Here is a 17,969-nt window from a genome sequence, read left to right on the forward strand (position 1 = left end):
ATGGATGGATGGATGGATGGATGGATAGATAGATAGATAGATAGATAGATAGATAGATAGATAGATAGATAGATAGATAGATAGATAGATAGATAGATTGCAATAGCAATAGCAGTTAGACTTATATACCGCTTCATAGGGCTTTCAGCCCTCTCTAAGCGGTTTACAGAGTCAGCATATTGCCCCCAACAATCCGATGGATGGATGGATGGATGGATGGATGGATGGATAGACAGACAGACAGACACACAGACAGGCAGACAGACATATAGAGATAGATAGATAGATAGATAGATAGATAGATAGATAGATAGATAGATAGATGATAGATAGATAGATAGATAGATAGATAGATAGATAGATAGATGATAGATAGATAGCAATAGTAATAGTTAGACTTATATACCACTTCATAGGGCTTTCAGCCCTCTCTAAGCGGTTTACAGAGTCAGCATATTGCCCCCAACAATCCGATAGATAGATAGATAGATAGATAGATAGATAGATAGATAGATAGATAGATAGATAGATAGATAGATAGATAGATAGCAATAGCAGTTAGACTTATATCCCGCTTCATAGGGCTTTCAGCCCTCTCTAAGCGGTTTACAGAGTCAGCATATTGCCCCCAACAACAATCCGGGTCCTCATTTTACCCACCTTGGAAGGATGGAAGGCTGAGTCAACCCTGAGCTGGTGAGATTTGAACTGTCGAACTGCAGTCAGCTGAAGTAGCCTGCAGTGCTGCATTTAACCACTGCGCCACCTCGGCTGGGAAAACATGCTTTAAAAATCTAAAAAATAGCTTCCAACAATCCTGCAGCTTAGCTGTGTGATCCTCAGCTTTTTTTTTTTTTTTGCTACCGGATCGCAGAACCAAGGACCATTGTCCCTACCGGTTTGGCTTAACCGGGAGGATTTCACCTTTGGCTGGGTGGTGTGTGCAACCTGGGAGATTGATCTGCACGTATCCAAGGGCGAAAACCTTTCCCCCCCTGCTTCAACAAGAGGAGAACATTGAAACCGGAATGAAAGGGATTTCCCGGTTTGCATTTGCAAGAAAAAATTATGCCTGCCATGTGTTTTCACAAAACCTTTGCAGCTGGTAAACCACAAGAATTCCTTTCGGCTGGCGGGAAGGAAAAAGAAAACTATTTCATTTAATCCAAGTCGTCGGGACGGGCTGTGTTCAGGGGAAAGGGACGCCTGGCTCTGGATAAAACAGGGCCGAAAACTCAAAACTTTGGAAGATTTGGGAAGATGCCGAAATGGCGTCTTTCAAAGGCGGGAGAGATAATTTTTGTGCCATTTTAACACTCGGAATTCTTTCTTTCCGCCTTCTAGTCGAACGGATGGGATCCCAACGACATGTTTCGCTACAACGAAGAAAACTATGGGGTGGTATCGACCTACGACAGCAGTTTGACTTCCTACACGTACGTTGCCATCGGTGGCAGGGTTTTTACGGGGCCACATCAAGATTTCGGCCCAGACCAGCCATTTTATTTATTTATTGTGTGTGTGTGGTGTGTGTGGGTGTGTGTGGGTGTTGCATTTGTGCTGATAAATAAATAAAGGGAGACTAGTATAGATCTATTTCAAGCTATTTAGCTCTCATCAGCTAGCCATACCCTTACTGGGATTCGAACCTGTGCTGTATTGCATCTTAGGCAGATGTGTTAACCACTAAGCCACAAGGTTCTCCTCCTTATCAGCTGAGCCAGGGAAATAGGTATGTATTTAGTGTCACAACCCCTGGTATGCCCAAATATGGGAGGAAGCATACTGCTTCCTTTCTCTGTCTATCGGCTCATCACAAGAGACCGTCACGACAGAAAGCCATTATTTTTACTGTTGCCTTTGTTACATTTGTGTTGCATTTGTGCTGATAAATAAATGAAGGGAGACTAGTATAGATCTATTTCAAGCTATTTAGCTCTCATCAGCTAGCCATACCCTTACCGGGATTCGAACCTGTGCTGTATTGCATCTTAGGCAGATGTGTTAAACACTAAGCCACAAGGTTCTCCTCCTTATCAGCTGAGCCAGGGAAATAGGTATGTATTTAGTGTCACAACCCCTGGTATGCCCAAATATGGGAGAAAGTCTACTGCTTCCATTCTCTGTCTATCGGCTCGTCACAAGCCGATTGTGACGAGCCGATAGACAGAGAATGGAAGCAGTAGACTTCCTCCCATATTTGGGCATACCAGGGGTTGTGACACTAAATACATACATACACACACCCCCCCACACACACACACACGTCAAGTTTTTTATTTTATATTGTTTATACATATCATCACTGCATGAATGATGGGATACCTGAGTATTGTACATTTCAGTACCAACAGACATAATCCTATCTATCTTCTATTTATCTCTCTTTCTATCTTTTATATCTATCTATATATCTATCAATCATCTTTTATAGCTATAACTCATAGTTATTACATTTCATTTTCATTATTTCATATTATTTACCCATCTCTTTTAACTATCACCCTTCAGTTCTAAAACTTCCTCTTCCTCTTTTATATATTGATACACGTATACTGTATTTCCCCTTTTGTTTCTATCTCTGTTTTAACTTTTTCCCTCACCCTCCTATCACTATTATTTTGAAAGACACGGTAATATTTCTTTTCTGTTTCCCATCTTCCATCTGTCTTGTTATTCATATTTCCATTATTCAGCTCTTCACACCCGTCTATATGAAAGTCCCATCCTTACTTTCTTTCTGATTGTTATTGGTAACAGAAATGTATATTGAGATGTTGAGTAATGAAAGGAAGGAAGGAAGGAGGAAGGAAGGAAGGAAGAAAGAAAGAAAGAAAGAAAGAAAGAAAGAAAGAAAGAAAGAAAGAAAGAAAGAAAGAAAGAAAGAAAGAAAAAGCCATTTTAAAGAGAGGCAGATTTCAACTCCCGGAATTCCCTGGGGAATTCCAGAAGTTGAAGTCCAGCCCTCTTAAAGTGGCGTAACGTTGAGAAAGCCTGGCTAAAGAAACCCTTGTTTTCCTTGGGATGTGAATCTTCTCATCCAGGGATTCCTCAGAGTATCATCCATGGAAATACGTATTTTTTTTTCTGGGTCACAGATGGATCCCCTTATCTCTCCCCCCCTGTTTTTAGGGTACCCCTGGAAAGAGATAATTCCGAAGATTATTTAAAACGGGAAGCGAGAGCAACCCAATTAGCAGAAGAAATCGAATCCAGCGCCCAATACAAGGCTCGGGCGGCTTTGGAGAACGATGAGCGGTCCGAGGAAGAAAAATACACCGCAGTTCAGCGAAATGCTGCCGAACGAGAGGGATCCCTGGCAGCCCCCAGGTAGGGGGACGGCGGAGAACTTGGGACTGACCCTCCCTCCCTTCCTTCTTCCCCTCTCTCTTAAATCAATCCTTCCTTCCTTCTTTCTCTCTCCCTTAAATCAATCCTTCCCCTCTCCCTTAAATCAATCAATCCTTCCTTCCTTCTTTTTCTCTCTCTTAAATCAATCCTTCATCCTTCTTTCTCTCTCCCTTAAATCAATCAATCCTTCTCTTTCCCTTAAATCAATCCTTCCTTCCTTCTTTTTCTCTCCCTTAAATCAATCCTTCCTTCTCTCTCCCTTAAATCAATCCTTCCTTCCTTCTTTCTCTCTCCCTTAAATCAATCCTTCCTTCCTTCCTTCCTTCTTTCTCTCTCCCTTAAATCAATCCTACCCCCTTCCTTCCTTCTTTCTCTCTCCCTTAAATCAATCAATCCTTCCTTCTTTCTCTCTTCCTTAAATCAATCCTTCCTTCCTTCTTTTTCTCTCTCTTAAATCAATCCTTCCTTCCTTCTCTCTTCCTTAAATCAATCCTTCCTTCCTTCTTTTTCTCTTTGTTAAATCAATCCTTCCTTCCTTCTTTCTCTCTCCCTTAAATCAATCCTTCCCCTCTCCCTTAAATCAATCAATCCTTCCTTCCTTCTTTTTCTCTCTCTTAAATCAATCCTTCATCCTTCTTTCTCTCTCCCTTAAATCAATCAATCCTTCTCTTTCCCTTAAATCAATCCTTCCTTCCTTCTTTTTCTCTCCCTTAAATCAATCCTTCCTTCTCTCTTCCTTAAATCAATCCTTCCTTCCTTCTCTCTTCCTTAAATCAATCCTTCCCCTCTCCCTTAAATCAATCAATCCTTCCTTCTTTCTCTCTCCCTTAAATCAATCCTTCCTTCCTTCTCTCTTCCTTAAATCAATCCTTCCTTCCTTCCTCCTTTCTCTCTCCCTTAAATCAATCCTTCCTTCTTTCTCTCTCCCTTGAATCAGTCCTTCCTTCCTTCCTTCCTTCCTTCCATCCATCCATCCATCCATCCATCCATCCATCCATCCATCCATCCATCCTTCCATCTACCTATCACCTACCTTAAATGGCGCCTCTGTTCCTTCCTCCCCCTTTCCCAGGGAGAACAAGTACATCCCACCCAGCCAGCGCAATCGAGACGCGGTCCCTTGGGGCGCCGGAAGGCAGAACTCCCCCAGGGCTGGACCATCTGGATCGGGCCCCTCCATGCCCAGACCCGGCTCTCATGCGCCAGACTACAGCCTCAACTCGGGCACCGACCAGAGAATCGTGAATGGAGGCAAGTATTCCCGTTGACACCCCCCCCCCCCCCCAGCCTGGCCTTTGGGAAGAGGGCCACCGTTGGCGTCCCTGTAAGAGTAGCTGAAATCCCTTAGCTCAGTGTTTCTCAACCTTGGCAACTTGAAGATGTCCGGACTTCAACTCCCAGAATTCCCCAGCCAGCGAATGCTGGCTGGGGAATTCTGGGAGTTGAAGTCCAGACATCTTCAAGTTGACAAGATTGAGAAACACTGTCCTAACCACTGCTGGGGAATTCTGGGAGTTGAAGTCCGGGCATCTTCAAGTTGACAAGGTTGAGAAACACTGCCTTAGCTGAAATGGGGCCTAAAGTTATTGGGGGGTGAATCTGCACCCCTGGAGCAGACTGAATTGTAGAGCAGTTGTGTCTCAATCTTGGGCAACTCCAGGTGGGTAGGCCTCAATTCCCAGAATTCCTCAAGGAAGCTATCCTGCCTGGGGAATTCTGGGGATTGAAGTCCATCCCTTTTCAAGTTCTTTGTAGTTTGACTACAGAAGGGTTGGGCCTTCTCTCCTCTTATAAGAAATATTAAGGCACGGTCCCTTGAGCTAACGTCCTAAGTTGGTGGGGTGGGGGACAAGGTCTGGAGGCCAGTCGCAGAACGTAGAATTCTCTGGAAGCGGAGAAGGTGCTCCAATCGAGGGTAGGGACGAGGGCGGCTGGGCAATGTTGCAGGTAAGTGGAGGAGAAGGTAACTCCTCTACCAAGGGCCGAAACGCTTCATGGAGTTGGGAAGCATCAAATAACTTCAGGCTGAGGACTTCCAGGCTACTTCGGACTGAATGAAGTATGGGTGTCGCCCATTCACACAACCGGGCCCATACCAGTAGCCTTTGGGACTTTGGGGGGTGATGGGGAAGAGGGGAGTTGGCTTGGGAAGTTGACTTGGGAGTCATGCCCTCTAGAGCAGGGGTCTCTAACCTTGGCCACTTTAAGACTTGTGGACTTCAACTCCCAGAATCCCTTAGCCAGCTAAGCTGGCTGAGGAATTCTGGGAGTTGAAGTCCACAAGTCTTAAAGTGGCCAAGGTTGAGAATTTCCTTCTGGTGTCAGGAGGACAATACTCCGAGCTGGGGGAAGATTGGTTGCGTAGATTGGAAGTGTACCCTGACAGCAAACATCTATGGTTGGAGAAAGGTGGGGGCGGACTTCTGTTCTTCTGCCTCGTCTCTACCCATGGAAGACCTGGACCCAGCAGCCGGGGGGGGGGGGGGGGCTATCTATTTAAAGAACCCCCCCGTGAAACCGCTAGCTTCTACCTCCACCGTTCAACCCACGGGACTTGAAGTCCTGCGACCACAGCCTGTGGAAGGGTTTGGTGCCTCCTCTGCGATCATCTCCAGAACATCAGATGAGGAAGTGGGCTCCAGAGGAACGGGCGTGATCTGGTCTCCATGGTGTCTTCTAATAAGTTGGATTTATTTAACCCCTTGGTGGTTGATGGTGACCTAGAAGACGATAGTCTTAAGATACGATCCTTAGTCTTAAGATAAGAGCCGAGGTGGCGCAGTGGTTAAATGCAGCACTGCAGGCTACTTCGGCTGACTGCAGTTCAGCAGTTCAAATCCCACCAGGCTCAAGGTTGACTCAGCCTTCCATCCTTCCGAGGTGGGTAAAATGAGGACCCGGATTGTTGTTGGGGGGCAATATGCTGACTCTGTAAACCGCTTAGAGAGGGCTGAAAGCCCCATAAAGCGGTATATAAGTCTAACTATTGCTATTGCCTTCCCCAAGTTTGGTGGGAGCGTGGAGAAATCCCCAGGGGGGGCTGAAAAAGATATGATGAGAAAAACCATTTTGGTCATCTTTACTTTACCCCTCACCTCCCCCCACCCCCCCATATATTGATTTTCATTTTGCTTTTCGTTTTTTTTTATGCTTTCCTTCTTCATCTCATTTGTTCTGTCAGGTGTTCCCTGGCCCTGTCCATCTCCTTCCTCTCGCCCACCTCGCTACCAGTCAGCTCCCACCACTCTTCCACCACGGGCAGCCACCCCTACGAGGCCGCCCGCCAGGCCCCCCTCGCGGTCCTCCAGGCCCCCGCCTCACCCCTCTGACCATGGGTCTCCAGCTCCCGTCGCTACACTGCCTAAACGCATTTCTTCAGAAGGTACCAATATAACCACGAAAAAAAAAATTAATATTTCTTTTTGATTTGTTCATGAGTTTGCGTTTTTTTTTGTCTTTGTGTTTTATTTTCCCCCCCTCCCCCCTTTTCTGCGAGTGGCGGGTCAGAGGGGAGCCTGGGTTCTTGGAGAAGACTTGGCCGGTTGGTTGGTCTCCTCGCCCCAAAGAAGCTGGAATGAGTTGGCCCTGTTCTCAAGCTGTGGGAAGAGGAGAAGAAGCACCATTCGTGGTGTAGCGAAGGCCCCGTAGATGCAACAGCTTTATGTGACGGTTGCTCCCAGGTCTCACGGCTTCCCCAATCCCTTCTTCCCCAACGAGAAGGCTCAAGGGTTAAGGTGGACCATTGCCCCAAGCCATCTTCAGGGCTCATGTTGCTTTCCACCAGAACGGACGGTTCCATCGCAAAACCGCGCTCGACTAAACCGCGTCCGACTAAACCGCGTAGCTGACGTCATCAACAGGGCGACAACAGCGCGGATACAGAAGCACGCTGTAAACCCTAAACCTAAAATTAACCCCTAAACCTAAACCCCCTAAATCTAATTCTAACCCTAACCCTAACCCTTAACCTAACCCTAATCCTAACCCTTAACCTAATCCTAACCCTTAACCTAACCCTAAACCTAATCCTAACCCTTAACCTAATCCTAAACCTAACCCTAACCCTTAACCTAACCCTAACCCTTACCTTAAGTTGAATCGGCTTGCTTTCAAAGCGCTATTTAAAGCGCCCTTCTTTCTCCGCACTGGCTGTCGTCGCCCTGTTGATGACGTCAGCGACGCGGTTTAATCGGGCGCGGCTTAGTCGAGCGCGGTTTTGACGGGTCACGGAACGGACGGGTCCATTCAGATGTGTGGTTCAATTCATGTTTCTCAACCTTGGCCACTCGCTGGTTGGGGTATTCTTGGAGTTGAGGTCCACTCTTAAAGTGGCCCAGGTTGAGAAACCGAGTTAAATTGAAAACCCAGTTTATTTTCTCTTTTTGATGAATTACGAATTTTGCTCCAGAATGCAGCTTGGAAGGTTTTTGAGACGAAATAAATAAATTAGTTAAGGGGGATCCTGGAGGTTGTTTGGGCGGGAGGGAGATTGTAGGTCAAATTGGAGAAGATTCGGGGACTTCAATATGTTAAGTTTCTGCCCCACCCCAGATGAGAATACGGTATCTCTCTCCCTCTGTCCTCACAAAGTGACCGTTGGCTGCTCCACTCTTTTCGACACAAGATTTTCCTTCTTCCCTATTCGCACATTCATCAGAAATTCCCCCTTTTCAGATTTTAATCCCTGCAAATTCCCGTTGAAGAGCAGGGGTTTTCTGGGAGAATAGACAGTTAGGTAGAATTTCATGGGGTCTCTGTGTTCCCTTTAAAGTTGTGGTGATTCCTGAAAAGTCTTTTTGGCTGAGTTGGATGATTTGCAATGTTGTCTTTGATGTCCGGCAGTGAGCCAAATTTAGAGAACCAAAACGCAGCTAAATTTACTGTATTTTTTCGGAGAAGAAGACACTTGTTTCCCCCCCTAAAAGAGGGTGAAAATTTGAGTGCGTCTTATACAGCAAACAGCCTGTTTCAGTTTCTGTTTCAGCACAGCCTGATTAGCGCAAGCAGCTGATTGTTGCTTGGATCGGCCTCCAGACGATCAGCTGTTTCAGGCTGCAGGGATTGCCTGTTGCCGCCTCTGGGCGCCCCATTTTTGGACTCCGCGTCCCATTTTCGGCCTCTGCGCACCCCATTTTCCAACCATTCTGATCCCTGCCGCCCAGAACAGGCGGAAAGTGTGGTGCACAGAGGCCAAAAACGGGGCGTGCGGAGGCTGAAAACGGGATGCGGAGGCCAAAATTGGGGGACGCAGAGACGACAGTAGTCTATGGCAATCCCTGCAGCCTGAAACAGCTGATGGTCAGGAGGCCGACGATCAGCTGCTTGTGCTAATCAGGCTGTGTTAAAACTGAAACAGGCTGTTTGCTGTTTGCTGCAAGGAGGCAAATGGCTGGGAGGCAGTTTTTTTCCCCCTCTTGTTTTCCTCCCCAAAACCCAGGTGCGTCTTATACTTTAGAGTGTCTTATACTCGGAAAAATATGGTATGTTTTGAAGGAGCAGGCGATCGATTCACCCTCCTGATGGATAAGGGTCAGCCTCTGATGGTCATGAAGAAATCCTATGGGGAAAAATATTGGAGATTCCCTTCGTTGCAGGGAGTTATAAAAAAAAACCAAGAAAACAATCCATTGAAAATGGACATTTTGGAAGAGATTCCCCGTTTCATAACTGCATTTTGCAAAGCCCTGAAGAGGCGTGAGGGAGGAAGACGCTTGCTTTAAATCTGGTGAAACCCCGTGTAGATAGTCCTTGACTTACGACCACGTTTGGGTACTGGAGCTTCTGTTGCAAAGCGACATTAAGTGAATCGTGCCTGATTTTTACGGCATTTTCCCCCTTCGGCTGTAAGCCAATTTGGCTCCCTTGGAAGCCGAGCGCCCAAATTTTGCTCAAATGACCGTGGGGATGCTGCAATGGACGTAAGTTTGAGAAAATGGTCATAAGTCACTTCTTTCAGGGCTGCCATAACTTCCAACGTTCATTAAACAAATGGTCGTAAGTGAAGCATTACCTGCATGGCCACGTGGCTGAAATGCAGTTAGTGAACTGTCGCGGAGGGTTCGAAGGGGCTTTTGCCTGGTGTTCACAGTTCGGGGGTCGTGTGGCTTTTTCCAGGACCCCCCCGGATGTCTCCCAAGGCGCAGCGGCACCCGCGAGGCCACCGAGTCCCAGCGGGGAGAGGCGTCATCTCCAGCGGCTTAGAATTCGTCTCCCACAATGTGCCGGGCGAAGCCAGCTCCTCCTCCTCTTCCTCCTCCTCTTCCTCCTCGGCCCGAGGCGGCTCTTCAGGTGGGACGTGGTCCTCGGTGGTCATGGGGGGTAAGTTGAAGCTTGGCACACGCCAAGGAATGTCCTGCTCCAAACATTGGGGTTGAAAACATCCCTGAATTTCCAGACCGGCCTCCTTGCCCGTGGTCCATTTGGGGGACAGAATACACCAGACGTGCCCTTAACACAACTCCCTTGTAACGAGGAATCTTTTGGGCAGGTTGGCTGGGGATTTTGGCCCCACCAAGAGGGCCAAATTGAATTCAAGGCTATCAACAAACACGCATGATCAGAAATACCGGTTGCTGCGTCACGCGTGTCTTAGGAAGTTCCTGGTCAGCAGATGATGGTGGTGTGGGCATTCGTGCCCTATGCTGCCAATTTTATATCTCTTGTCTAGATCAGGGCTGATCCCAAGCATGGCAACTTTTAACACTTGTGGACTTCAACTCCCAGAATTCCCCCGCCAGGAATAGGATTCTGGGAGTTGAAGTCCACAAGTATTAAGGTTCACTTCTGGCCTAGGTCGCAGTGGGAGGAAGAGCTGGGGAGCCCCCTAACAAACTGTCCTCTCCTTCCTTTCCAGTCACCAGGTCGTCCCCCAAGGCGCACAGACCCCGGTCTCCGAGGCAGAGCAGCGGGGGAGGGGTCCCTCCCGGCCCGGCCTTGTCTTCCCCCCAAGCTGGCTCCACCCCGGCCGAATTTGCAGCCAGCCCGGTGCCAGCGGCTTCGCCCACCCCCGCCAGTCCTGCCACCCACAGGGCAGGCACCCCATCGGCCGAAGGTAAAGGACCCCGGCTGCCTTTTCAGCCTAACCCCCCCCCCCTTTCTCCCCGGGCTGTGCCTGGCTCAGAATGGGAAGCCTGAGGACGATCTAATGCAGAAGGAAACGGGGAAGAGGGGCTTCCCCCAGTTTTGGCGTTAGACGTGAAGTGTGTTTACTGGTTTTCCTGGACGAGGGCTAGCATTTGGCGTCTTTTTCCTCCAGAGTAGGAAATAGATGGAGGAAAAATTGTGGGGTTTTTTTTGGGGGGGGGGCCTTTGAGCTGAAGGGTTTTCCTTGCAGGCGTTTCATTGCCGAACTAGGTAACGTCATCAGTGCCCCAAGGGGAGGGCGGGTTTCAAAGAAAGAGGAGGAAAAGGAGGACTGTGGGGGTCTTTGGTGCTCTGTGAGCTTCGGGGGTTTTCTTGTTTCATACCCCAACTAGGTAACATCATCAGTGTCAGAAGAGGGGTTGATCTACGAAGTAAAAGAGAGGGAGGAGGAGGACTGGTGGGTTCCTGGGGCTCTCTCATCTTAATGGCCGCCTTATGCAGGCGTTTCACGAGCCAGTTTGGTAACGTCATCAGTACAAGGGAGTGGGGGGGTTTGCTACCTTCCCTCCCACTGACGACGTTCCGTACTTGAGCCGTGAAAGGTCTGCAAGAAAACTCCCAAGGTCAGAGGGCCCTGAGGACCCCGCATTCCAACACAGTTGCAGATATTCTCTTCTATCCGCCACATTTCACTCAGGGGGGACTTTTAAGTGGCATGGCGACCACTTGCTCTCCGGCCTGCCGGCTTCCCCGTTGGGTTGTCGGGATGCTGCTGCGCGTGGGGAAGCCAGCCAGGCTCTGGACTGGCGCGGCTGAGGTGACCCCGGTTTTCCTTCCTAGCAAAAGACTCCCGGCTGTATGAGCCGAGGCAGGGCGGCTCCTCCCCTGCTGCAGCCAAGGAACATCTCAAGCCCAGTGAAGCTTCTCCCAATTTTAGCAAGCCGGAAGGCAAAGGTGAGGTCCGGCTAAGAGTTGGGGGTGGGATGGGGGGGGGTCCTTCTCGCCAATATGCGGAGGTTTCTGGGGTGCTGGGTGGTCTCCGAGCTGGGTGGGTTTTCTTGCAGACTTTTCACGACCCAACTGCCAATTACCTCCCAAAGACCCATTAGATCACACAGATTAGGCCTCCTCCGGGTTCCGTCTACTAGCCAATGTCATCTGGCCACTACCCGGGAGAGGGCCTTCTCTGTGGCGGCTCCGCCCTTTGGAATGAGCTCCCCGCAGAGATTCGGACCCTCACCTCTCTCCAGGCCTTCCGAAAAGCCGTTAAAACCTGGCTGTGTCGGCAGGCCTGGGGGCGATGAGTTCCCTTCCCCTCTCGAATCGTGTGGCTGTTGGTTGTTTTAAATTCCCTTGTACTTTGTTGCAGTTTTTGTGTTTCCCTTCCCCTCCTTGGGTTTGTGCGCCGCCCTGAGTCCCCCCGGGAATAGGGCGGCATATAAATAAAATGAACCTTGAACCTCGAACTAGTGCATCAGTGCTAGAAGGGAGTGGGGTTTGCAGGGAGAGGAGGAGGACTGTGGGGTCCTGGGTGCTCTCTGAGCTTGGCTGTTTTCTGGCAGGCCTTTCACAAACCCAACTAGGGAACGTCATCAGTGCGAGGGGCTGTAGCAAACTCCACACTCCCTACTAACACTGATGACATTCCCTAGTTGGGTCGTGAAACATCTCCAAGAAAACTACCAAGCTCAGGGAGCACCCAGGGGCCCCCGTAGCTCAACCTGGAGCTCCAAATATTCTCTTTATCGCTGCTTTATTAACCAATTTCGGTGTATACATGATGTACAACGGCAAGAAAGCCTATACTGCACTGCCATTTAAGGCCCATATTCCTGGACTTTAAAAAAGGCACATTGGTAGGCTGCCGAAGTGCCAGTGTATCGATGTCCCCTGTGTTGTAATATAGTTCCTTGTGTAGGCGTAGAGGTCACCCATGGTCCAATGGATAACAGGGCATGCAGGGCCACGCTGAACCACACAGGAGAAAACAAACTCCTAAAACTCCATAACATCCTGATAGTGCATAACATAACATCCTGAGATGTGCCCTACCAATGACGCCCAGGATTTGACCATATATAGACAGAACCTCCCTGAGCAGTAGATTAGAAATTGTACTTTTACAGGCTGTTTTTACTCACATGCTGTTGCTCCTCCTGCCTTTGTCCTATCTCAATAAAAGGGGCTCTCAGACCCCCAAGCTGGGTCGTCGCTCCATCCCGAGAAAGGTTGTGTCCTGTCTTTTCTCAACATTGGCCTCATGGACGAACCATGGGAACGTTACAGCCCTGAGGGCATTTTCAGCGGGGAAACGTATCTTATCGGCATTTGGGGAAAGTCTCAATATTGGCAGAATAATTTTGGGGAAGTCTCGGTACAGACGGTTCTCCCCCTTATAGCCATTCATTCAGTGACCATTTCGAGTTAGGATGCGACTGAAAAAATGGGTCTTCTAACCGGTCCTTGCACTTACGACTGTTGCCCCATCCCCACGGCCGTGTGGTGGTGGGTTGCAGGCGGTACGCCCCGGTACGGGCGTACCGGAGTCTGCCCGGAGCATCGGATACCGTTCCGGTACGGTGCTCCGGAGGGACCACTCGCCCGCCCAAGCTCCTTACCGTTCTTAAGTCTTTGGCACTTCTGTGCATGGCCTGTACAGTGCCTGCGCGATGCTCCGCTGAGCAGCTGGAGCATTGCGGAGGCATTAAGACGCATGCACTCGTGCTGGCCCATTCCAACCGTACCAGTTGGAATGGGATCTGGAAGCCACCACTGGTGTGGATGGAATTGGGATGCCCCCAGGGGAATAACTGGCGTCTCTCCCCCCTCCCACAGGAGTTTCTCCGGCGGTTCTAGAACACAGAAAACAGATCGACGATTTGAAGAAATTCAAGAACGACTTTAGGGTAAAGACTCTGGCGGGTCTCCCCCCCCCCCCCGTCTGTAAGACCCAGGTTAAGAAATAAATCCATTTTCTCCCTCTCCCCCCTCTCTTTTTCTTCTCTCTTTCCACCCCCAGTTACAATCCAGTTCCAACCCTGAAATGGTGGAGCAGCTACTGAGTAAAAACCGGGAGGGCGAAAAAGTCCGGGAGGCCCCCAAGGAGAAGGTGGACCCCAGTCCTAAAGACTCGGCGGCCGAGCCGGGCAGCAGCGTGACCCCCTTAGCCGGCGGGAGCAACGCCCAGAACAGCCCCAGTGTTTCGCCCGCCAGCAGCCTGGCCGAGCCGAAGGCTGCGCCGGAGGTGACCTCCCAGGGGGTGCAGACCTTGGGCCCCGGGGCCAAGCAGGAGAAGGAGGACAAGGACGAGAAGAAGGATGCCACCGAGTGAGTGAGGGGCATGGAATGGCTCTGACGAGCTTTGCTGGAGGGGGGGGGGTCTCTTCTGCCTCTGGTGAAGGCTGGGACAGCAGGGGGAGGGGTGGTAGGGGCTTCGTTTGTCCACCAGGGGGCAGCCTGCCATTTGTGGACCGGAGGCCTCCAAGGCTGGATTCAGTTTCTCCTTTCTCTTTGCTATATTAATTCTATTTATTTTGCATCATGCCATTTTATGTCAAGGCCTCCCTTCCCTTCCTTCCTTCCTTCCCTTCCTTCCTTCCATTTATCCATCCATCCAACCTCTCCTTCCTTCCATCCTCTGCTTCATTCCGTTCCTTCCTTCCATCCATTCATCCATCCATCCTCCCCTTCCTTCCATCCATCCTCTCCGTTCCCTTTCTTTCTTCCTTCCTTCCTTCCATCCATCCATTCATCCATCCTCTCTTTCCTTCCACCCATCCAATCTCTCCTTCCTTCATCCCTTCTTCCATCCTGTACTTCGTTCCTCTCCTTCATTCCCTTCCTTCCATCCATCCATCCTCTCCTTCCCTTCCTTCCATCCTCTCCTTCGTTCCCTTCCTTCCTTCCTTCCATCCATCCATTTATCCATCCTCTCTTCCCTTCCATCCATCCAACCTCTTCTTCCCTCCTCCCTTCTTTTCTTCCTTCCATCCTCTATTTCGTTCCTCTCCTTCCATCCTCTCCTTCATTCCCTTCCTTCCTTCCATCTATCCATCCATTATCTCCTTTCCTTCCTTCCTTCCATCCATCCTCTCCTCTGTTCCCTTCCTTCCATCCATCCATTCATCCATCCTCTCTTTCCTTCCATCCATCCTCTGCTTCGTTCCCTTCCTTCCATCCATTTATCCATCCATCCTCTCCTTCCCTTCCTTCCATTCTCTCCTTTGTTCCCTTTCTTCCTTCCATTCATCCATCCTCTTTTTCTTTCCATCCAACCCTTCCTCCCTTTTTTCTTCTTTCCATCCTCTCCTTCCTTCCTTCCCTTCCTTCCTTCCTTCCATCCATCTATCCATCCATCATCTCCTTCCCTTCCTTCCATCCATCCTCTCCTCCGTTCGCTCCCCCATCCCTTCCCACGTGCAGCCTGAAGCCCCCCAACACCAGCCCAAGGTGGGCCTTTCTTGGCCTTTCGTACATGAGTGTTTCTGTGTCTTTTGTCCCTTCAGACAAGTCAGAAAATCCACGTTGAATCCCCATGCGAAGGAGTTCAACCCCCGGTCTTTCGCCCAGGTGAGCCCCCTCCCTCCAGAGCAGAGATTTCTCCCTTTTGGGGGGGGGGGGTGAAGCAGCTCCCCCAAATTCTCCAAGATTGGTCGGCGCCCACAGTTGCCGTGAAAGCTGAACTAAGTGGTCCTTGACTTACAACAGTTGAATTTAACACGGTCGGATGAACGAAATTCAGACTCATCTTTACGACCGCCGTCGTGTCCCGGGGTCACCTGATGATCCCCTTATGGGGCCCACAGAAAACTTCCCTTGTGACCCTGAGAGGATCCCGGAAGGGGAGTTTGGGGGGTCCCCCCGGGGGGGATTGTTTGGGCCCCCGGAGCCTCCCCTGAGCGGCCCTCTCGCCCCCTCCTGTCTCCTCCAGCCCAAACCTTCCACCACGCCAACTTCGCCCCGTCCACAAGCCCAGCCCAGCCCCTCTATGGTGGGCCACCAGCAGCCTGCTCCGCTCTACACGCAGCCCGTGTGCTTCGCCCCCAACATGATGTACCCGGTTCCGGTCAGCCCAGGCGTCCAGGTGAGGGGAGGGGCCCAGAGGAGCCCCCCTGGGGAAGGAGGGGGAGGCAGCCCCTCAGAGAGGGCCAGGAAGACACTTGGCTCTTCTCGGCCCACTTGTGGACTTCAACTCCCAGGATTCCCCTGCTGCCTGGAGGGGTTCCGGGAGTTGGCGTCCAGTTGAGGAAGCCCGGTGTGGCCTGAGCTCTTTAACGCCCGTCCGCCTTCCCTTCCAGCCCTTGTATCCCATCCCCATGACTCCCATGCCGGTCAACCAGGCCAAGACCTACCGAGCAGGTAAAGGTGAGGAGAGCACGGGGGCGGGGAGGGGCGGGTCCTGTTTTTGGGGTGCACGCAGAGCTCCCCAAGGGGGCGGAGGCTCAGCTGGGCCCCGGCCGCCCTCCTGGAGGTGCCTCCCTTCTCTCTGTCTCCACAGTGGCCAACATGCCTCAGCAGCGCCAAGAGCCTCACCCGCACAACCCTCTGATGCACCCGGCCTCGGCCGCGGGGGCCCCCATGGTCGCCACGCCGCCGGCTTACTCGGCCCAGTACGTCACCTACAGCCCCCAGCAGTTCCCCAGCCAGCCTCTGGTGCAGCACCTGCCCCACTACCAGTCTCAGGTACGGCCTCAGCCACGCTGCCCCCCCCCGCACTGACCGAGCCCCCCCCCCAGCCCAGCAGAAGGCTTCCCTGGAAGGTCCCTCGTGGCTGTGGGAGCCCCCAATGGAGGGGGGGGACTGTGAGCAGCTTCTGGAGTCTATGGGGGGAGGGTCTGTTGTGTCCCCCCCCCCACTGCTCAGCCTCCATGCTGGGGGGTGGAACCCTGTCACAGATGGGGGGGGCTGGTGTGGCTTCAGATGGGGCAGGGGTCCCGGTTGAAGGCTGCCTTATAGGCATCTTCATGTGGGGCCAAAAACCCCTTTGTGTATCCAGCCTCACAATCTCTTTCTCTCTCTCTCTCTTTCCCTTTGTCTCTTTCTTTCTTTTCTTTTTCTTTCTTTTCCTCTTTCTCTTGCGTTTTCTCTCTTCCTCTTGCTTTTCCCTTTTTCCTTTCTTTCTTTTCCTCTTTTCCTTTCTTTTTCCCTTTCTTTTTCTTTTTCTCTCTTCCCTTTCTTTTCCTCTTTTCCTTTCTTTTTCTCTTTCTTCTTCCCTTTCTTTTTCTTTTTCCCTTTCTTTTTCTCTTCTTCCCTTTCTTTTTCTCTTTTTCCCTTTCTTTTTCTCTCTTTCCCTTTCTTTTTCTCTCTTTTTCCCTTTCTTTTTCTTTTTTTCTCTTTTTCTCTTTCTCTTTCTTACATTTTCTCTTTTCCTCTTACTTTTCCCCTTTTTTTCTTTCTTTCTTTTCCTCTTTCCCTTTCTTTTTCTCTCTTTTTCCCTTTCTTTTTCTCTTTTTCTCTCTTCCCTTTCTTTCTTTTCCTCTTTTCCTTTCTTTTTCCCTTTCTTCTTCTCTTTTTCTCTCTTCCCTTTCTTTTCCTCTTTTCCTTTTTCTCTTTCTTCTTCCCTTTCTTTTTCTCTTTTTCCCTTTCTTTTTCTCTTTTCCCTTTTTCTCTTTCTTTTCCTCTTTCTCTTTCTTACATTTTCTCTCTTTTCCTCTTACTTTCCCCCTTTTCTTTTTCTTTCTTTTCCTCTTTTTCTTTCTTTTTCTCTTTCTTTTTCACTTTCTTTTTCTCTCTTTTTCCCTTTCTTTTTCTCTTTTTTCCTCCCTCCCTCCCTCTCTCTCTCTCTCTCTTTTCTCTCTCTCTCCTCTCCTCTTTCTCCTCCTCCTCCTTCTCCCCCACAGCACCCCCACGTCTACAGCCCTGTCATTCCGGGCAACGCTCGGATGATGGCGCCGCCCGCCCATCCGCAGCCGGGCCTCGTTTCTTCTCCTGCCACCCAGTACGGGGCCCACGAACAGACGCATGCGATGTATGGTAGGATGACGTGATTTGCATTCTTTTTTAAACCCCAAAAAACCCTACCCCACCCCCCTTTTTAACGCCCACCACCACCCACCCACCCACCCACCACGCAGGGCAGGGCGTTTGCGGAGGAGAGGAGAGGAAAAACGGCACTTGTGTTTTGAGTTTGTCCGGGAAAACGAAACCACTGTTCAAACGATGTTGGTTTGAAGAATAAAGTACACTTCTAAAGGCCCCCCCCCTGTGGCCCCCCCGTTTCAGTCTCTGATCCGTCTTCGGAACATTCTGGATATTTGCCCCCCCCCCTCCTGCCCCAGCCGCTTCCCACGCTATCAGCATGTGTGAAGGTGGAGACCCCAGACCCTCCCGGATGAAATGGTCTTGCAAGCCCCAAGGCTGATGGAGAAGGGCCCTCGGCCACTGGCGACCCCCTGGCGCTTCTCTCCTGGCGCGAGACCATGGGTCTCCCTCCGTCCTCCTGCACACACACACACACACACCCCAGAACAATCCCTTCCTCTCGGCAGCTTCAGCTGGGCCTGCAGGCCCCCTCCCCAGGCAGGAAGCGCCCGAGC

The 17,969-nt window shown here is 50.4% G+C and overlaps 1 protein-coding gene across 9 annotated transcripts in view; it reads left to right on the forward strand.

Annotated features, from left to right (window-relative positions):
* Positions 1–17,969, forward strand: part of ATXN2 (ataxin 2) — a 50,530-nt gene that overhangs the window by 24,867 nt on the left and 7,694 nt on the right. For 2 of the 9 annotated variants that reach the window (XM_087705461.1, XM_087705458.1), the window contains exons 7-20: positions 1,345–1,436; positions 3,133–3,330; positions 4,424–4,602; positions 6,533–6,733; positions 9,466–9,669; positions 10,205–10,402; positions 11,275–11,388; positions 13,270–13,340; positions 13,454–13,761; positions 14,940–15,003; positions 15,365–15,517; positions 15,732–15,798; positions 15,932–16,116; positions 17,274–17,406. In XM_087705461.1, coding sequence (XP_087561587.1) covers positions 1,345–1,436; positions 3,133–3,330; positions 4,424–4,602; positions 6,533–6,733; positions 9,466–9,669; positions 10,205–10,402; positions 11,275–11,388; positions 13,270–13,340; positions 13,454–13,761; positions 14,940–15,003; positions 15,365–15,517; positions 15,732–15,798; positions 15,932–16,116; positions 17,274–17,406 — 2,167 coding nt within the window. The remainder of the gene's footprint in view (positions 1–1,344; positions 1,437–3,132; positions 3,331–4,423; positions 4,603–6,532; positions 6,734–9,465; positions 9,670–10,204; positions 10,403–11,274; positions 11,389–13,269; positions 13,341–13,453; positions 13,762–14,939; positions 15,004–15,364; positions 15,518–15,731; positions 15,799–15,931; positions 16,117–17,273; positions 17,407–17,969) is intronic. The other 7 variants (XM_087705462.1, XM_087705459.1, XM_087705460.1 and 4 more) reach the window with 6 other exon arrangements.

Source organism: Thamnophis sirtalis, unplaced genomic scaffold (genome assembly GCF_051295495.1).
Source record: "Thamnophis sirtalis isolate CommonGarterSnake01/CBP01778 unplaced genomic scaffold, rThaSir2_p1.2 scaffold_2, whole genome shotgun sequence".
NCBI classification, from domain to species: domain Eukaryota; kingdom Metazoa; phylum Chordata; class Lepidosauria; order Squamata; family Natricidae; genus Thamnophis; species Thamnophis sirtalis.